This window comes from Sinocyclocheilus grahami, unplaced genomic scaffold, assembly GCF_001515645.1.
Source record: "Sinocyclocheilus grahami isolate Dianchi unplaced genomic scaffold, SAMN03320097.WGS_v1.1 scaffold587.1, whole genome shotgun sequence".
NCBI classification, from domain to species: Eukaryota; Metazoa; Chordata; class Actinopteri; order Cypriniformes; family Cyprinidae; genus Sinocyclocheilus; species Sinocyclocheilus grahami.
In genome coordinates this window covers 630,078-646,023 of record NW_015505766.1, presented here as the reverse complement: position 1 = coordinate 646,023, position 15,946 = coordinate 630,078, and the positions used below count along the sequence as shown (strand labels likewise).

Below are 15,946 nucleotides of genomic sequence, written 5' to 3'. Positions count from 1 at the left end.
GTGTGTTTGTGTGTGTGTGTGTGTGTGTGTGTGTGTGTGTGTGTGTGTGTGTGTGTGTCTTTCTGTGGGTGTGTGTCTTTCTGTGGGTGTGTGTGTGTGTGTGTCTTTCTGTGGGTGTGTGTGTGTGTGTGTGTGTGTGTCTGTGTCTTTCTGTGTGTGTGTCTCTGTCTCTGTGTGTCTCTGTGTCACTCTGTCTGTGTGTGTGTGTGTGTCTCTCTGTCTGTGTGTGTGTGTGTGTCAGCAGTCACTGAATCGGAGGACGTCTGCGGTCTGGACGTCAGATCCAGGTTGTATCATCAGGCAGACGTGACGTCATTCTCCAACTTCCAGCAGAAAACCGGCCGTGTGCCGGACGCCAGCGGGGTCGATGACCTGCGTCTCGGTATCCAGAAAACTCCTCCTCCTCCGACACCGTCATGTTTTTACAGTCACTCGTCGTCTGAGTAATGTTTAATAGTTTATTCCACACACTTCCAGATGGAGAGATGCTGGTTTACCGCGGTAAGTTGGAGACGCTGAAGGACTTCACTCTGTACTCGTCTGGAACCGCTGCTGTCTTTCTGAAGGTGACACACGTGTTTTAGGGCCCTAGGTAGTGCTCGACAGTTGCAGTGTTTTCAAATGTTTGGCTGGTAGTGTAATAAATACATAATACAATTTAATAATAGCAAATGTACACAAAACTGCTGAAAATAAAGATAGACTTATTTTCTCTCTCTCTCTCTCTCTCTCTCTCTCTATATATATATATAGATGTATAGAAAACACTTATTATAAATAGTAAAAATATTTCACAATTTTACTGCTTCTGCTGTATTTCTGATCAAATAAATGCAGGCTTGCTGAGCAGAAGAGATTGTTTGTTTTAGTAATTGTGTTATGTCAGTTGTTTTAATTATGTCACTTTATCATTTTGATTATATAGATAGATATTGATATATTCTGTTACATAACCTTTATTTCAGATAGTTGTCTTCTAGGCAAGATTTCAAATTTTTGTTTGCTTTTTTTCCCCGTTTTAGTTTATTTTGTGATTTCCTGTTTGTTCTTTTATGCGTTTCCTCTCATGTTTTCTGCAACAGGTGGACTGGTCTGCAGTGCCGTGGGATTTCTTCATCATCTCGCAGCTCCGAGCTCGACGGTCACGTGACGAGCCGGAGCGAGACGTCCAGATCTGCTGTAATGTGTTTGAGAACGGCTGCATGACTCTCTGGAGGATTCCTCACGGAGACACCCTTCAGGTTCGGCTCGCTCCGTTCCCGTCTCCTCCTCCGCGTTCATACGTCCTCCGTCAAACCTGTCTGTCTTCATCGCTCCACCTTTAGGATCTTCTGGCCGAGCCTGTTGCTAGAGAGGATGTTTGCGAGTTTTTCCCTCATAATTGTGAGATGTACACTAGCAGACAAACGTTTTTGAACAGTAAGATTTTTAATGTTTTTTAAAGAAGTCTCTTCTGCTCATCAAGCCTGCATTTATTTGAGCAGAAATACAGCAAAAGCAGTAAAATTCTGAAATAGTTTTTCTATTTATAATAGCTGTTTTCTATGTGAATATCTGTTAAACTGTAATGTATTTCTGTGATGCGCAGCTGTATTTTCAGCATCATTCCTCCAGTCTTCAGTGTCACATGATCTTCAGAAATCAGTATAATATGCTGATTAGCTGCTCGAGAAACATTTCTGATTATTATCAATGTTACAAACAGCTGAGTAGAGTTTTCAGGTTTCTTTGATGAATAGAAAGTTCAGAAGAACAGCATTTATCTGAAATCTTTTGTAACATTATAAATGTCTTTATCATCACATTTAATCAATTTAAAGCGTCCTTGCAAAATAAAGTGTTAATTTCTATAATTTCTCATATAACTGACTCCAAGCTTTTGAACGGTAGAGTGTATAATGTTATAAAAGCTTTTTATTTCAGATAAACGCTGATCTTTGGATCTTTCTATTTATCAAAGAATCCTGAAAAAATGTTACTTAACTGTTTTAAATATTAATATTAATAATAAAAAATGTTTCTTCAAAGCAGCATATTATACTGATTTCTGAAGATCATGTGACGCTGAAGACTGGAGGAATGATGCTGAAAATACAGCTGCACATCACAGAAATACATTACACTTTAACACATATTCATATAGAAAACACTTATTATAAATAGTAAAAATATTTCACAATTTTACTGCTTCTGCTGTATTTCTGATCAAATAAATGCAGGCTTGCTGAGCAAAAGAGATTGTTTGTTTTAGTAATTGTGTTATGTCAGTTGTTTTAATTATGTCACTTTATCATTTTGATTATATAGATAGATATTGATATATTCTGTTACATAACCTTTATTTCAGATAGTTGTCTTCTAGGCAAGATTTCAAATTTTTGTTTGCTTTTTTTCCCCGTTTTAGTTTATTTTGTGATTTCCTGTTTGTTCTTTTATGCGTTTCCTCTCATGTTTTCTGCAACAGGTGGACTGGTCTGCAGTGCCGTGGGATTTCTTCATCATCTCGCAGCTCCGAGCTCGACGGTCACGTGACGAGCCGGAGCGAGACGTCCAGATCTGCTGTAATGTGTTTGAGAACGGCTGCATGACTCTCTGGAGGATTCCTCACGGAGACACCCTTCAGGTTCGGCTCGCTCCGTTCCCGTCTCCTCCTCCGCGTTCATACGTCCTCCGTCAAACCTGTCTGTCTTCATCGCTCCACCTTTAGGATCTTCTGGCCGAGCCTGTTGCTAGAGAGGATGTTTCTCTGCTAGTCGCTCTGTTGCTGGAGCTGGTGAAAGAGTTTCATTCCTGTCGAGTGGTTCACGGAGGCCTGAAGCCAGAGTCGCTGTACTTTTACCACAGGTTTGTGAATATAACACATGCACACGCTAGCATTTGATGGATGGCATTTGTATTGATGCTTGTTTCTAACCTGGTGTTGCTGTATTTGTGTCCGCAGCGGCATCACAGCACTAGATTTCTCAAACTCGGTGGATCTGCAGCTCCAGACTGACGTCACAACAGCACAAGCTCTTCCTTCTGCTCAGAAATACATACAGCAGGGTCTCCTGTCGCCTTCTGCCTCACCTTATCAGGTACATTCATCATTTATTTTAATTCATATATATTTATTTATTTTTTAAATTTATTTATTATTATTTATGTATTTATTTATTTATTTTTTAAAAAATGTATTTTTTAAAATTTATTTATTTGTATTTATTTATTTATTTGCATTTAAAAAAATTTTTTTTTTAATTAATTTTATTTATTTTTTTAATTTGTATTCAAATGTAAATTAATGTCCCAGTCACATTTTCTTGGTTAAATAAATATTACTTACACTATCGGAAAAATAAAAATAAAACAATTCTATTTTATTTATTTTTTACATTTACAATGTAAACGATATTCTGTTTATTAAAGCCAAGTATGAATCTCATCAAGTTAGTGTTTTTAAGAATTATACAAAAATAATAACTCAAGACAGCAACAATTTAAACACTATATTTTATGTGTGAACTTATGTTCAGCTATTCTTTTTAATAGTTAACGTTTATCTATTTTTGAATTTTGCAGATCATCAGTCATCAAAGCTCGGTGAATATTGGTCACAGACAGAGATTTAATTTAAAGCTGATTACTCACTAAAAACTCCCACAGATCGTGTTTTCAGGCCGTTTCAAGTCTTATTTTGACGTAACCATGATTACATCTAAGCGTGTGAGTTGTTTACTTTTTTAAATTAGTCTTCCCATTAATGACATTATATTGTTCATTGGCGGGATTTATAGCATGAACCAATCACAGCCGATCATAACCAGTCATATCCGATCATATCGTGATGAGGCATTTATATATATATATATATACACACATATACACACACAAACAAAAAGAAAAACAAGTAGATAGAAAGCAAGAAAAAATAGAAAGCAAGTGTTAGTTTTTTTTTTTAAATAAAAAAAGATAAAGTAGAATTAAAATAGAATAGAAAGTGCTAGAGTTAGAGTGCCAAATATATATATATTTCATATTTTTTGTGTTTTATGTATTTGGTGTAAAGGTGGATTGGTCGGGCGTGCCGTGGGATTTCTTCATCCGCTCACAGCTCAGATCTCGCCGGTCTCGTGATGAGCCGGACGCCGATGTCCAGATCTGCTGTTATGTGTTTGAGAACGGCTGCATGACTCTCTGGAGGATTCCTCACGGAGACACCCTTCAGGTTCGGCTCGCTCAGACTCCTAAACCTCCCTCCGTGAGCACCTTGTCCTCACACAAACTCTCTCCACGTGTAGGATCTTCTGGCCGAGCCCAGTGCTGCAGACGATGTTTCTCTGCTAGTGGTTCTGTTGCTGGAGCTGGTCAAACAGTTTCATTCCTGTCGAGTGGTTTACGGAGGCCTGAAGCCAGAGTCGCTGTATTTCTACCTGAGGTACGTGAATAAAGCACGATGCCGTTTCTGTTAATACTCGTTTCTAACCTGGTGTTCCTGTATTTGTGTCCGCAGCGGCATCACAGCACTAGATTTCTCAAACTCGGTGGATCTGCAGCTCCAGACTGACGTCACAACAGCACAAGCTCTTCCTTCTGCTCAGAAATACATACAGCAGGGTCTCCTGTCGCCTTCTGCCTCACCTTATCAGGTACATTCATCATTTATTTTAATTCATATATATTTATTTATTTTTTAAATTTATTTATTATTATTTATGTATTTATTTATTTATTTTTTAAAAAATGTATTTTTTAAAATTTATTTATTTGTATTTATTTATTTATTTGCATTTAAAAAAATTTTTTTTTTAATTAATTTTATTTATTTTTTTAATTTGTATTCAAATGTAAATTAATGTCCCAGTCACATTTTCTTGGTTAAATAAATATTACTTACACTATCGGAAAAATAAAAATAAAACAATTCTATTTTATTTATTTTTTACATTTACAATGTAAACGATATTCTGTTTATTAAAGCCAAGTATGAATCTCATCAAGTTAGTGTTTTTAAGAATTATACAAAAATAATAACTCAAGACAGCAACAATTTAAACACTATATTTTATGTGTGAACTTATGTTCAGCTATTCTTTTTAATAGTTAACGTTTATCTATTTTTGAATTTTGCAGATCATCAGTCATCAAAGCTCGGTGAATATTGGTCACAGACAGAGATTTAATTTAAAGCTGATTACTCACTAAAAACTCCCACAGATCGTGTTTTCAGGCCGTTTCAAGTCTTATTTTGACGTAACCATGATTACATCTAAGCGTGTGAGTTGTTTACTTTTTTAAATTAGTCTTCCCATTAATGACATTATATTGTTCATTGGCGGGATTTATAGCATGAACCAATCACAGCCGATCATAACCAGTCATATCCGATCATATCGTGATGAGGCATTGTCTCACGTGTTTTCTCCATTCATTCTCAGTTACCCCCCACTGCAGGCTTTAGTTGGTCTGTTAAAACTCAATGGGCTCAGGGGAGGCGAGAGAGACGCAGACTCCTGCTGTAACTTTACCTGCGGGTGTCGCTGTTGGACAATGTTTCTTTAGGAAAAAACTGTGATTTACACACTTTTTAATGTTATTTTTTGTAATTTGGCATTCTATTTTTGTGCTACAAATTTTCCTCATCCAATATTTTCTAGGAAACGCCCCTGATTAAAAAAAAAAATATATGTATATACGTACAAACACATATAAATTGTATTTATATTATTTTATTTATAAATATTTTATTTTTAACATTTATGTATTTTATTTATTCATTTTGTATTTTTAGTTTATTTTTGTTCATTTTACTTTTTTATATATTTACATTTTATTTTTTTCATTTTTATTTTTATATATCTTAAATATTTGTTTCTTTTGCATTCATTAGAATTTGTATAAATTATTTTGATATATTATTTATATATTTATGTGTGTTCATTTTTTCATTTATATACACTTTTATGCATTTATATATATTTTTTGTTATATTTGTATTTATATATTGCATTTAATTTTTTTTATTAATCTATTTTTTAGTTTTGCTTTTATTTTTAGTTATTTTCATAAAATTAATTTATTTTTATATTCGGTCTGCTGAGGGTTCAGCAATATTTAATGCTGAATATTCTGTTTCACTGTAAAATATCTCATTAAAAAAGTTTCACGTTTCTTGGTGACTTTAAAACGCAGTCTTTAGAGCAGGAGAATAATCAAATGCTTAAAATGTGTGAAAAGCAGTAATCTTTGCATTCCATTTCTGCGGTTGTTTCTGCTCTTGCGACAGGTCGATCTGATCGGCGTTGCAGAAATCGTTCACATGCTGCTGTTTAATCGGACGATGAAAGTGACGCAGGAAAACTCGGCCTGGAGTTTGGATGAAGGATCTGGATCTCAGCACAGGTAAGAACATCATCTGTCATCATTGTACAGAAAAACATGAATTCATGCCATATTTTACCCCAAAATCAGGAGAAAGCATACAGAGAATTATGTATATATTTTCATTCAAATAAAGCACATTTACCCTAAATTTTCATCATTGTAATAAAAAAAAATTGTGCACACTTTTTATAATATTTGTTGCTGCCTTTAGCTCATGCAAATTATATGTCACAGTTATGTAATATTAATAATGTGATTTTTTTTGGGCCATGAAATGTGATGTGTTTTGTGAGTTTAAGAAGCATTTCAAGGTCCTGGAGTGGCCTAGCCAGTCTCCAGATCGTAACCCCATAGAAAATCTTTGGAGGGAGTTGAAAATCCGTGTTGCCCAGCGACAGCCCCAAAACATTACTGCTCTAGAGGAGATCTGCATGGAGGAATGGGCCAAAATACCAGCAACAGTGTGTGAAAACCTTGTGAAGACTTACAGAAAACGTTTGACCTCTGTCATTGCCAACAAAGGGTATATAACAAAGTATTGAGATGAAATTTTGTTATCGACCAAATACTTATTTTCCACCATAATTTGCAAATAAATTCTTTAAAAATCCTACAATGTGATTTTCTGGATTTTTTTTCTCATTTTGTCTCTCATAGTTGAGGTATACCTATGATGAAAATTACAGGCCTCTCTCATCTTTTTAAGTGGGAGAACTTGCACAATTGGTGGCTGACTAAATACTTTTTTTCCCCACTGTATTTATGTGTGTTCATTTTTTCATTTATATACACTTTTATGCATTTATATATTTTTTTTGTTATATTTGTATTTATATATTGCATTTAATTTTTTTTATTAATCTATTTTTTAGCTTTGCTTTTATTTTTAGTTCTTTTCATAAAATTAATTTATTTTTATATTCGGTCTGCTGAGGGTTCAGCAATATTTAATGCTGAATATTCTGTTTCACTGTAAAATATCTCATTAAAAAAGTTTCACGTTTCTTGGTGACTTTAAAACGCAGTCTTTAGAGCAGGAGAATAATCAAATGCTTAAAATGTGTGAAAAGCAGTAATCTTTGCATTCCATTTCTGCGGTTGTTTCTGCTCTTGCGACAGGTCGATCTGATCGGCGTTGCAGAAATCGTTCACATGCTGCTGTTTAATCGGACGATGAAAGTGACGCAGGAAAACTCGGCCTGGAGTTTGGATGAAGGATCTGGATCTCAGCACAGGTAAGAACATCATCTGTCATCATTGTACAGAAAAACATGAATTCATGCCATATTTTACCCCAAAATCAGGAGAAAGCATACAGAGAATTATGTATATATTTTCATTCAAATAAAGCACATTTACCCTAAATTTTCATCATTGTAATAAAAAAAAATTGTGCACACTTTTTATAATATTTGTTGCTGCCTTTAGCTCATGCAAATTATATGTCACAGTTATGTAATATTAATAATGTGATTTTTTTGGGCCATGAAATGTGATGTGTTTTGTGAGTTTAACACATGCATGCAGGTGAAATATTCGATCAGAAGGACGTGAGACGAGCTGCTCTTGTTTGTTTCAGCATCCCCGTCGAGCCTTTATGGAAGCAGTTTTTCCACATGATTCTGAATCCAGAGGAAAAGTCTTCAGAGCTGCTTTTGTCCGTGCTCATCGCTAACGTGAGGAACAACTTGTGAAGTCAAGCTGCACTCATTTGTTGTAAAATAATGCCATTTGTTAAAGAACAGCTCCGATTATGAATTGGTGGCTATGGTATTAATGTTATATATTGCTTTTTACACATTAATAAACTATTTTCTCAACGTAATCTTGGGTGTTTTTTGAATTAAGAAAATCTGTTTAATCTCAGCAATTGAGGGAAGTGAAAGTTGTAGTCTTTGAGAAAATCATTTCTATGAAATAATGACTTGAGCTATGAGAGGTTGTGTTATAGAATGAATAAAGGGTGTATGACACTAAATAATATCAGTATCTTTTGCTTATGAAAATGCTGCTACATGATTAAAATGTTTATTAATTTCATTTTATTAAGAAAATATTCAAATATAATTCTAAAAATATATATTATTTAAAAATAGTCAACTTTCCACTAGATGGTGTGATGAAATCTAAGGTTTCTCATTAGCAAGCAGCACTAAAAGCTTTCTTTAGTTTAGTTTTTTGGCCTCAGTGGACTTGTATTTTGGGTTCAGATTATTAGGTTAGTTTTGAATCTCCATTATTTGATTCGTGTTGCTGTGAAAACCTGAAAATCAATGTACAGTCTTAGAATGAGACATTCTGCTGTATTACAATGAACTGCATGAATCACTATTACAGCAGTTATTTAGTTAATTCAAACTCTCGTCATGTTTTCATGATTGCACGTTACAACAAGATGATGCTAATTAACATTAGTTAAAACTAAAAACAATGAGCAATGTGTGTGAGTGTGTCTATGTCTGAGAGAGAGACAGTGTGTGTGCCTGAGAGCGAGTGTGTGTGTATGTCAGAGAGAGAGAGAGTGTGTGTGTATGTCTGAGAGAGAGAGTGTGTGTGTGACTGTCTTTGTGTGTATGTCTGTGTGTGTGACTGTGTGTGTGTGTGTCAGAGAGTGTGTATGTGTATGTCTGAGAGAGAGTGTGTGTGTGTGAGAGAGAGAGAGAGAGAGTGTGTGTGTGTGTCTGTTTCAGAGAGTGTGTTTGTGTTTAGCATTAATAGTGTTAATGTCAGTCAGTAATTGGCCATAATAAAACAACATTGAGAGATAGCTCTCGGTTTGTCTTTCACTTCCAACACCTAGTCATACTGACATTCAAACATATAAATAAAACTAAATATTTGCTTGAGGTCACAGAGACTATAAAGAGAAGTATAAAAAGTTACTTTCTTACCTCAAAATGAGTTTTTCTCCTTCAAATCTGCTGTGTGCCACAGGCCTCTGCTTCCTCACGTGTGGAATAAGGGCTAAACTGAGAATGTGAAGTGAAGCAGGTGATTTGTAACTTATTTCTTATTTGAGAAGTGCCAGAAATACTGGAACTATTTTATAGTTATTATTTGCTTTTTGAAAACGTTATACTTAAACATAATGGATAAAAAAGCCCCCTGGCAGAATGAAACAGATTTTCATGCATTTGTATGTTTTATCTTGTTGTTTCGCTTATTTATTGCTCACTGTTGAATGTTCACTAGTGAGCAGATATTGACTGACAGCTTTCACAAGCACTGTGTTGTATCTGGAAATCCACTGGCTTGTGTTTGTGCAGCTTTAGTTCATGTACAGTATGTACAGTATGTTGAAAGATCTGAGCTGGAAATGAAAGTGTTTGAAGCACTTTAGTGTTAGACGTGTCTGCTAATACAGGTCTGAATCATATAGAAACAGACTCTTTATCCTCTATTAAATAACAGATGATTTGACGGAACACATTAGCAACCGCAGGGTTTTATAGTTTAACAACATCAAGATGTTGAAAGATCTGAGCTGGAAATGAAAGTGTTTGAAGCACTTTAGTGTTAGACGTGTCTGCTAATGCAGGTCTGAATCATATAGAAACAGACTCTTTATCCTCTATTAAATAACAGATGATTTGACGGAACACATTAGCAACCGCAGGGTTTTATAGTTAACAACATCAAAGGACAACTAGAACAGTAATGCTCAGCTGAGTGCAGAGTTCAGTGCATATGTTTGCAAACCCCCTGAAGAATCTGCAGGATGGTTATTATTATTACTTTTTAAAAAGAGAGGCATCATAAATATGCAGGATGTTTTTATTTGATATTTACATACAGAAGACACAATCATACCTGACATGACATACAATAGACAATATTTCCCACCGAAAAAAATATTGCATAAAAAATAGAATTGTTAGCATTATGTGCAAAATTTTTTTGACATTATTTTATAATAACTAAGCGAAAATATCAGACAAAAGTGATATAGTTGATATTATAGTTCACAGCATTTGACTGCATAGAAAAAGAGAGGCATCATAAATATGCAGGATGTTTTTATTTGATATTTACATACAGAAGACACAATCATACCTGACATGACATACAATAGACAATATTTCCCACCGAAAAAAATATTGCATAAAAAATAGAATTGTTAGCATTATGTGCAAAATTTTTTTGACATTATTTTATAATAACTAAGCGAAAATATCAGACAAAAGTGATATAGTTGATATTATAGTTCACAGCATTTGATATATTGTATAATATTGTAATAAATTTATATTTTTTATGTTATTATGTAATTATATATAGTCACTATAAGTGAATCTCACAAAAATAAACATGTCCAGATCATATTTCACGCCCAAAAAATATTGCATAAAAATATATATTTTTGCATTATTTGTAGAACTTATTGACATTATATTTTATGATAATTAATGAAAAATATCAGACAAAAAATGATATAGTTGATATTATAGTGCATAGCATTTGACTGCATAGATATATTGTATACATTTAACATTATTATGGAATTATTATATGTTGCCACTAGGTGGTTGAATCTCTCAAAAACATGTCTAGATCATATTTCACGCCAAAAATCAAAAGAAAAAAGATTGCATAAATATATAAATAAATGTATGTGTGTGTGTATATATATATATATATATACACACACACATTTATTATATTATTTATTGTTATGCATTACTCACAGAACTTATTGACATTATTTTTTATGATAATTAAGGAAAAATGATACAGTTGATATTATAGTGCATATCATTTGACTGCATAGATATACTGTATATTATAGTAATAACATTCTATTTTTAACATTATTATGTAATTATTATATATAGTTACTAGGTAGGTGAATCTAAAAAAAAATATTAATAATTAAAAAAATAAATAAATTATTGCTTAACTTTTCATCAGGAAGATTTTTTGATATTCACTCTTGTGGGAAATGTATAAATATCTCACGTAGCTTCTGAAGGGCAGTACTAAATAAGAAATAGCATCTTTTATGATTTGTATTAATTCTGCAAGGGTTTCGTAAACTTGTTCCCGTTTACTTCACGCATCAGGACGGATGTTGAGGGTCACAAAAGGGCACGAGGAAAAACTCTAACTGAGGAAACAGCTGAACAGTGAACAGAAGTCGATATATGCATCTGTTTAGAAAGACACGGCTGGTGACATCTCCCCGAGGCGCTCATGATTGATCGAGCTAATGCAGAGCAGAGTCGACAACACTGTTATGTGAGGATTTCAAAAGACTCAAATGAGTCAATACAGCTATAAATAGATTATTGAGCCTTCAGACAAAATCTAAAATAAAAAAAATCTGTGCATATGTTTTCATGTTTGATCCATCAGGCTTTTATGGCTCATATAATCTGATATAGTGAGAATATGGAGGAAAAAACAGCTTCAAAAATATGCAATTTGGTGCAGAAGCAAAAACATAAGGCAAAAAAACTGAACCATTTCACTGCATAGATATATTGTATATTCCCGTTATACAATTATATTTTAACATTGTTATATAATTGGAGAGACCTAAAAATGGCTGTCCATCAACGTTTACCATCCAACCTGCCAGAACTGGAGAGGCTCTGCAAGGAGGAATGGCAGAGGATTCCCAAATCCAGGTGTGAAAAACTTGTTGCATCTTTCCCAAAAAGACTCATGGCTGTATTAGATCAAAAGGGTGCTTCTACTAAATACTGAGCAAAGGGTCTGAATACTTAGGACCATGTGATATTTCAGTTTTTCTTTTTTAATAAATCTGCAAAAATGTCAACAATTCTGTGTTTTTCTGTCAATATGGGGTGCTGTGTGTACATTAATGAGGAAAAAAAATGAACTTAAATGATTTTAGCAAATGGCTGCAATATAACAAAGAGTGAAAAATTTAAGGGGGTCTGAATACTTTCCGTACCCACTGTATATTTCACTCCATAAAAGAAAAATTAATTAAATATATATTTTTTGCATTATATGACAATTAAGCAAAAACATCAGGCAAAAAATATAGATAGCTGATATTAGTGCAAAGCATTTCACTGCATAGATATATTGTATATTCCTGTAATACAATTCTATTTTCAAAATTATTATGAAAGTATTATATAAAGCCACTAGGTGGTTAAATCTCACAAAAAAACATTTCCAGATCATATTTCACTGCAAACTCAGAAGAAGAAATACACACACACACACACACACACTCACGCTCACACACACTCTCTCTCACACACACACACGCACTCACACAGACACTCACACACACAATTATTCTTTATATATTTATTTTATTTTTAATATTTTTTATTTTAAAATGTTATTTAATAAAATTGATAACTTTTGATGTAAATCAGTGAGATCTTTATAACACTGCAGCAGATAATTACATAAAATGCTATAAATATCAGTCATCTCTCTATATCTCCAGTAATCAGATGAGATTGAAATGCTCCAAACATATAATGCAGTGACTGAGAGCTGAAGAAATAAAGGCTCCTCAGAAGATGTGAGATGTTCTGGAGGCTTGTGAAGATCATTCCTCCGCTGAGGAACAGTGAAAGTAAAGCTTCTGGAAACAAACGCTCCTCAAAAGATCCTGAGGATCAGATTTGAGACTCTAAAACATGATTGATGGAGAATCAAGTAAAGCTGAGCTGCTTCAGTCCAGTAAGTGTTCATCTGGAGATATTACTGCAGTTATTCTGACCTTTACTTGATCAAAATCAGTCAAGATTTCACACGAGGAGCTCGAGTACAATTACACTAAAGGGCTCTGACTGGAGAAAAACAAAGAGACAGAAGACCTGGAGGAGATCGAGTGAGAAACAGCAAAGTCTGATCATTTAGAGGCTTTAGAAAATATAATACAGTGGCTTTATAGGTTTATAAACATCTCTTTATGGGTTTTTCCTTCCCACAGGCTTACCCAGAAACATCTGACCACTCTCATTGACCTCAATCAAACCCACAGCAATATTGATCCACTCACTAGTAGTTTGGTTCTCATGGTTCACTAAACATGCATTAGTGAAGAGACGGTCCAGACTCGATCTACGACTGTCTCTCTTTAGTATCCGTGTAACCGGACACTCTCAGTCTCAGGTTTAAATGCGTACGGAGTGTGTTTTTGACCTGCTTTAGGAAAGGGGCATGTCCTCAGGTGTCAGACTGACAGCTCCGCTCCTCCTTCAGTTGAGTTTTGACGGCTGTTGTGTTTTCTTCAGAGCGCATGGCTTTGCTGTCGTGTCATGATGGGACAGGCTCTTGTTTCCTGCAGGCCGTCAGGATGTTCCAGAGGAGGAAGAAGAAGAGGAGGCTGGAGATCTCCACACCCAGGAACTTCGAGCACAGGGTGCACATGTCCTTCGACCCGGTGCAGGGCTGTTTCGTGGGTCTGCCGACCCAATGGCAAAGCCTCATAGAAACACTCAGGAGACCCAAACCTGTGGTGGACCCCTCCAGCATCACGCAGGTGCAGCTCAAGCTGCAGAGGGTAAAGCTGCTTCACTATCTAAACATGAAGAGATGGGAGAACGTGTGTGTCTGTGGGGATTGCATTTGATCTTCATGGCAATATGTGTTTTTTTTTTTTTGTCATTGCTATTTTGTTATATATTTGTTGAATGCATGCAGTCGTGTTATGGTTTATGTAACTAACAATTAATTATCTCTATATATAGATAAACCAGATTATGAATATATACAGGAATTGTATAGTTCATGCTATAGTACATTGCATTTTACTGCATGGATATTCCAGTAATGCAATACTATTTGTAACATTATTATGTAATTATTACATTAAAATTTAGCAAAATGTAGTAAAATTTAAGCAAAACTATAAGGCAAAAATGTCCAGATTCAAAACCAACAGGGGAATAAAGGCAATATGAAAATTATATATTTATATATATTTGCAATATTTGCAGAACTTAGTGACGTAAATATAAGGGAAAAAATATACATTTGATGTTATAGTGCATAGCATTTCACTGCAAGGATATATTGTATATTCTAGTAATAAAATTATATTATTAACATTATTATGTAATTATTATATAGTCATTAGATTGGTGAATCTCATAAAAACATTTTCAGATCATATTTCACTCAAAAATATAAAGAAAAAAGGTATTTAGATATTGCTTAAAGAAAGTTATGTATTTTTTCACGTTATTTGAAAAAAAAAAATTGGCATTATTTTTATAAAAATTAAGCAAAACTAATATATAGGCAAAAATTATATAGTACATTGCATTTGACTGCATAGAAATTCCTGTAATATTTCCTGTAATATATTCCTGTAAATGTACACACACACACACACACACACACACACTCACTCACTCACTCACTGTGTAATGTGATCGAGGCATATTTCTGGCAGCACCTACTGTAATTTCTTTAAAAACGTCACATAAATACAATCCTTCATAACGATCTTTTCCCTGAGAAAGTGTTTCAGGTTGATGTTTGCAGCTGCAGCTGTAAACAATCGTGTGTCTTTGTTAAACAGGTTCTGTCTCAATGTTAGAGGAGGTTTGGTCTTCGTCATATTGTCATATTTCCCCAGGCTTCTCACGTATCAGCAACACTAAGCGTTTCTATCCACTAATTATGACCTTACAGACCTGCTCAATGCTGCTGTTATATAATGATTTCACTCCAGGAGGAGCTGCATCATCATCATCATCATCATTATGTATATTGCTTTCTCATGTCCAGTTCCTGTTTAAAATATCTGATGCATATTGAGACATGCACTTTCAGTATGAATGTGTTTCATACTGTGTTTTTAGGGTTTTTAAAATGTCCGGTTTATTATTTAATTATTATAGTCACAAGATGAATCTCACAAAAACATATCTAGGACATATTTCACTCCAAAAATTTATTTTACATCAGAGGCGTCTCAAGTCGTAAAGAAACGAGAGACTTCGTAAAGATGAAAGAAGATATTATATATATTATTATTATTATTATTATCATTTATTTATATATTTTTTGCAATAATTGTGAAATTACTGACATTATTTTACAATTAAGCAAAAAATGTTAGTCCAGTAATACAATGCTATTTTTAACATTAATATTCCAGTATTTTTTATATGATCACTAGGTAGGTAAATCTTACATAAACATTTCCAGATCATATTTTATGCATGCATAAAAATAAATAAATAAATAATAAACTTATTGCTTAAAGAGAATTTTATATTTTATGAATTATTTGCAAAACGTTAATTAATTATTGTTTTTTGACAATATTTATGATAATTAAAGGTCCCATATTGTACACCTTTCTGGAGTTTTATTTTAGGTTTTGATGTCTTTAAGAATATATATTTGCGGTATAAGTACCAAAAACCATCTCATTATATTTTGACAGCTCCTCTCTCAGGAGCTCTGCTGAGAAACAGGTCGATTTTGGCCTGTCTAATTCATATTCATAAGCCTCTCTTCTGATTGGCTTGTTGTTTTCTGAGTGACGCACGGCCAGGTCAACCACAGGTAACTTGGGTCAGATGTCACAGCGCTAGCTGGAGGCGGCCCATTCAAACCAGCGCAGGTTCGGCTACAT

The 15,946-nt window shown here is 34.1% G+C and overlaps 2 protein-coding genes across 7 annotated transcripts in view; both read left to right on the top strand.

The window, feature by feature from the left end:
- Positions 1–8,179, top strand: part of LOC107557017 (mitotic checkpoint serine/threonine-protein kinase BUB1 beta-like) — a 21,667-nt gene extending 13,488 nt beyond the window's left edge. The window contains exons 11-17 of one of the 6 annotated variants that reach the window (XM_016240310.1): positions 245–382; positions 478–566; positions 1,083–1,241; positions 2,708–2,844; positions 2,942–3,077; positions 6,266–6,381; positions 7,943–8,179. In XM_016240310.1, coding sequence (XP_016095796.1) covers positions 245–382; positions 478–566; positions 1,083–1,241; positions 2,708–2,844; positions 2,942–3,077; positions 6,266–6,381; positions 7,943–8,057 — 890 coding nt within the window. In that variant the 3' untranslated portion in view covers positions 8,058–8,179. The other 5 variants (XM_016240306.1, XM_016240308.1, XM_016240305.1 and 2 more) reach the window with 5 other exon arrangements.
- A 5,347-nt stretch (positions 8,180–13,526) lies between these two features.
- Positions 13,527–15,946, top strand: part of pak6b (p21 protein (Cdc42/Rac)-activated kinase 6b) — a 15,965-nt gene continuing 13,545 nt past the window's right edge. Inside the window, exon 1 of the mRNA XM_016240303.1 lies at positions 13,527–13,858. Coding sequence (XP_016095789.1) covers positions 13,595–13,858 — 264 coding nt within the window. The 5' untranslated portion in view covers positions 13,527–13,594. The remainder of the gene's footprint in view (positions 13,859–15,946) is intronic.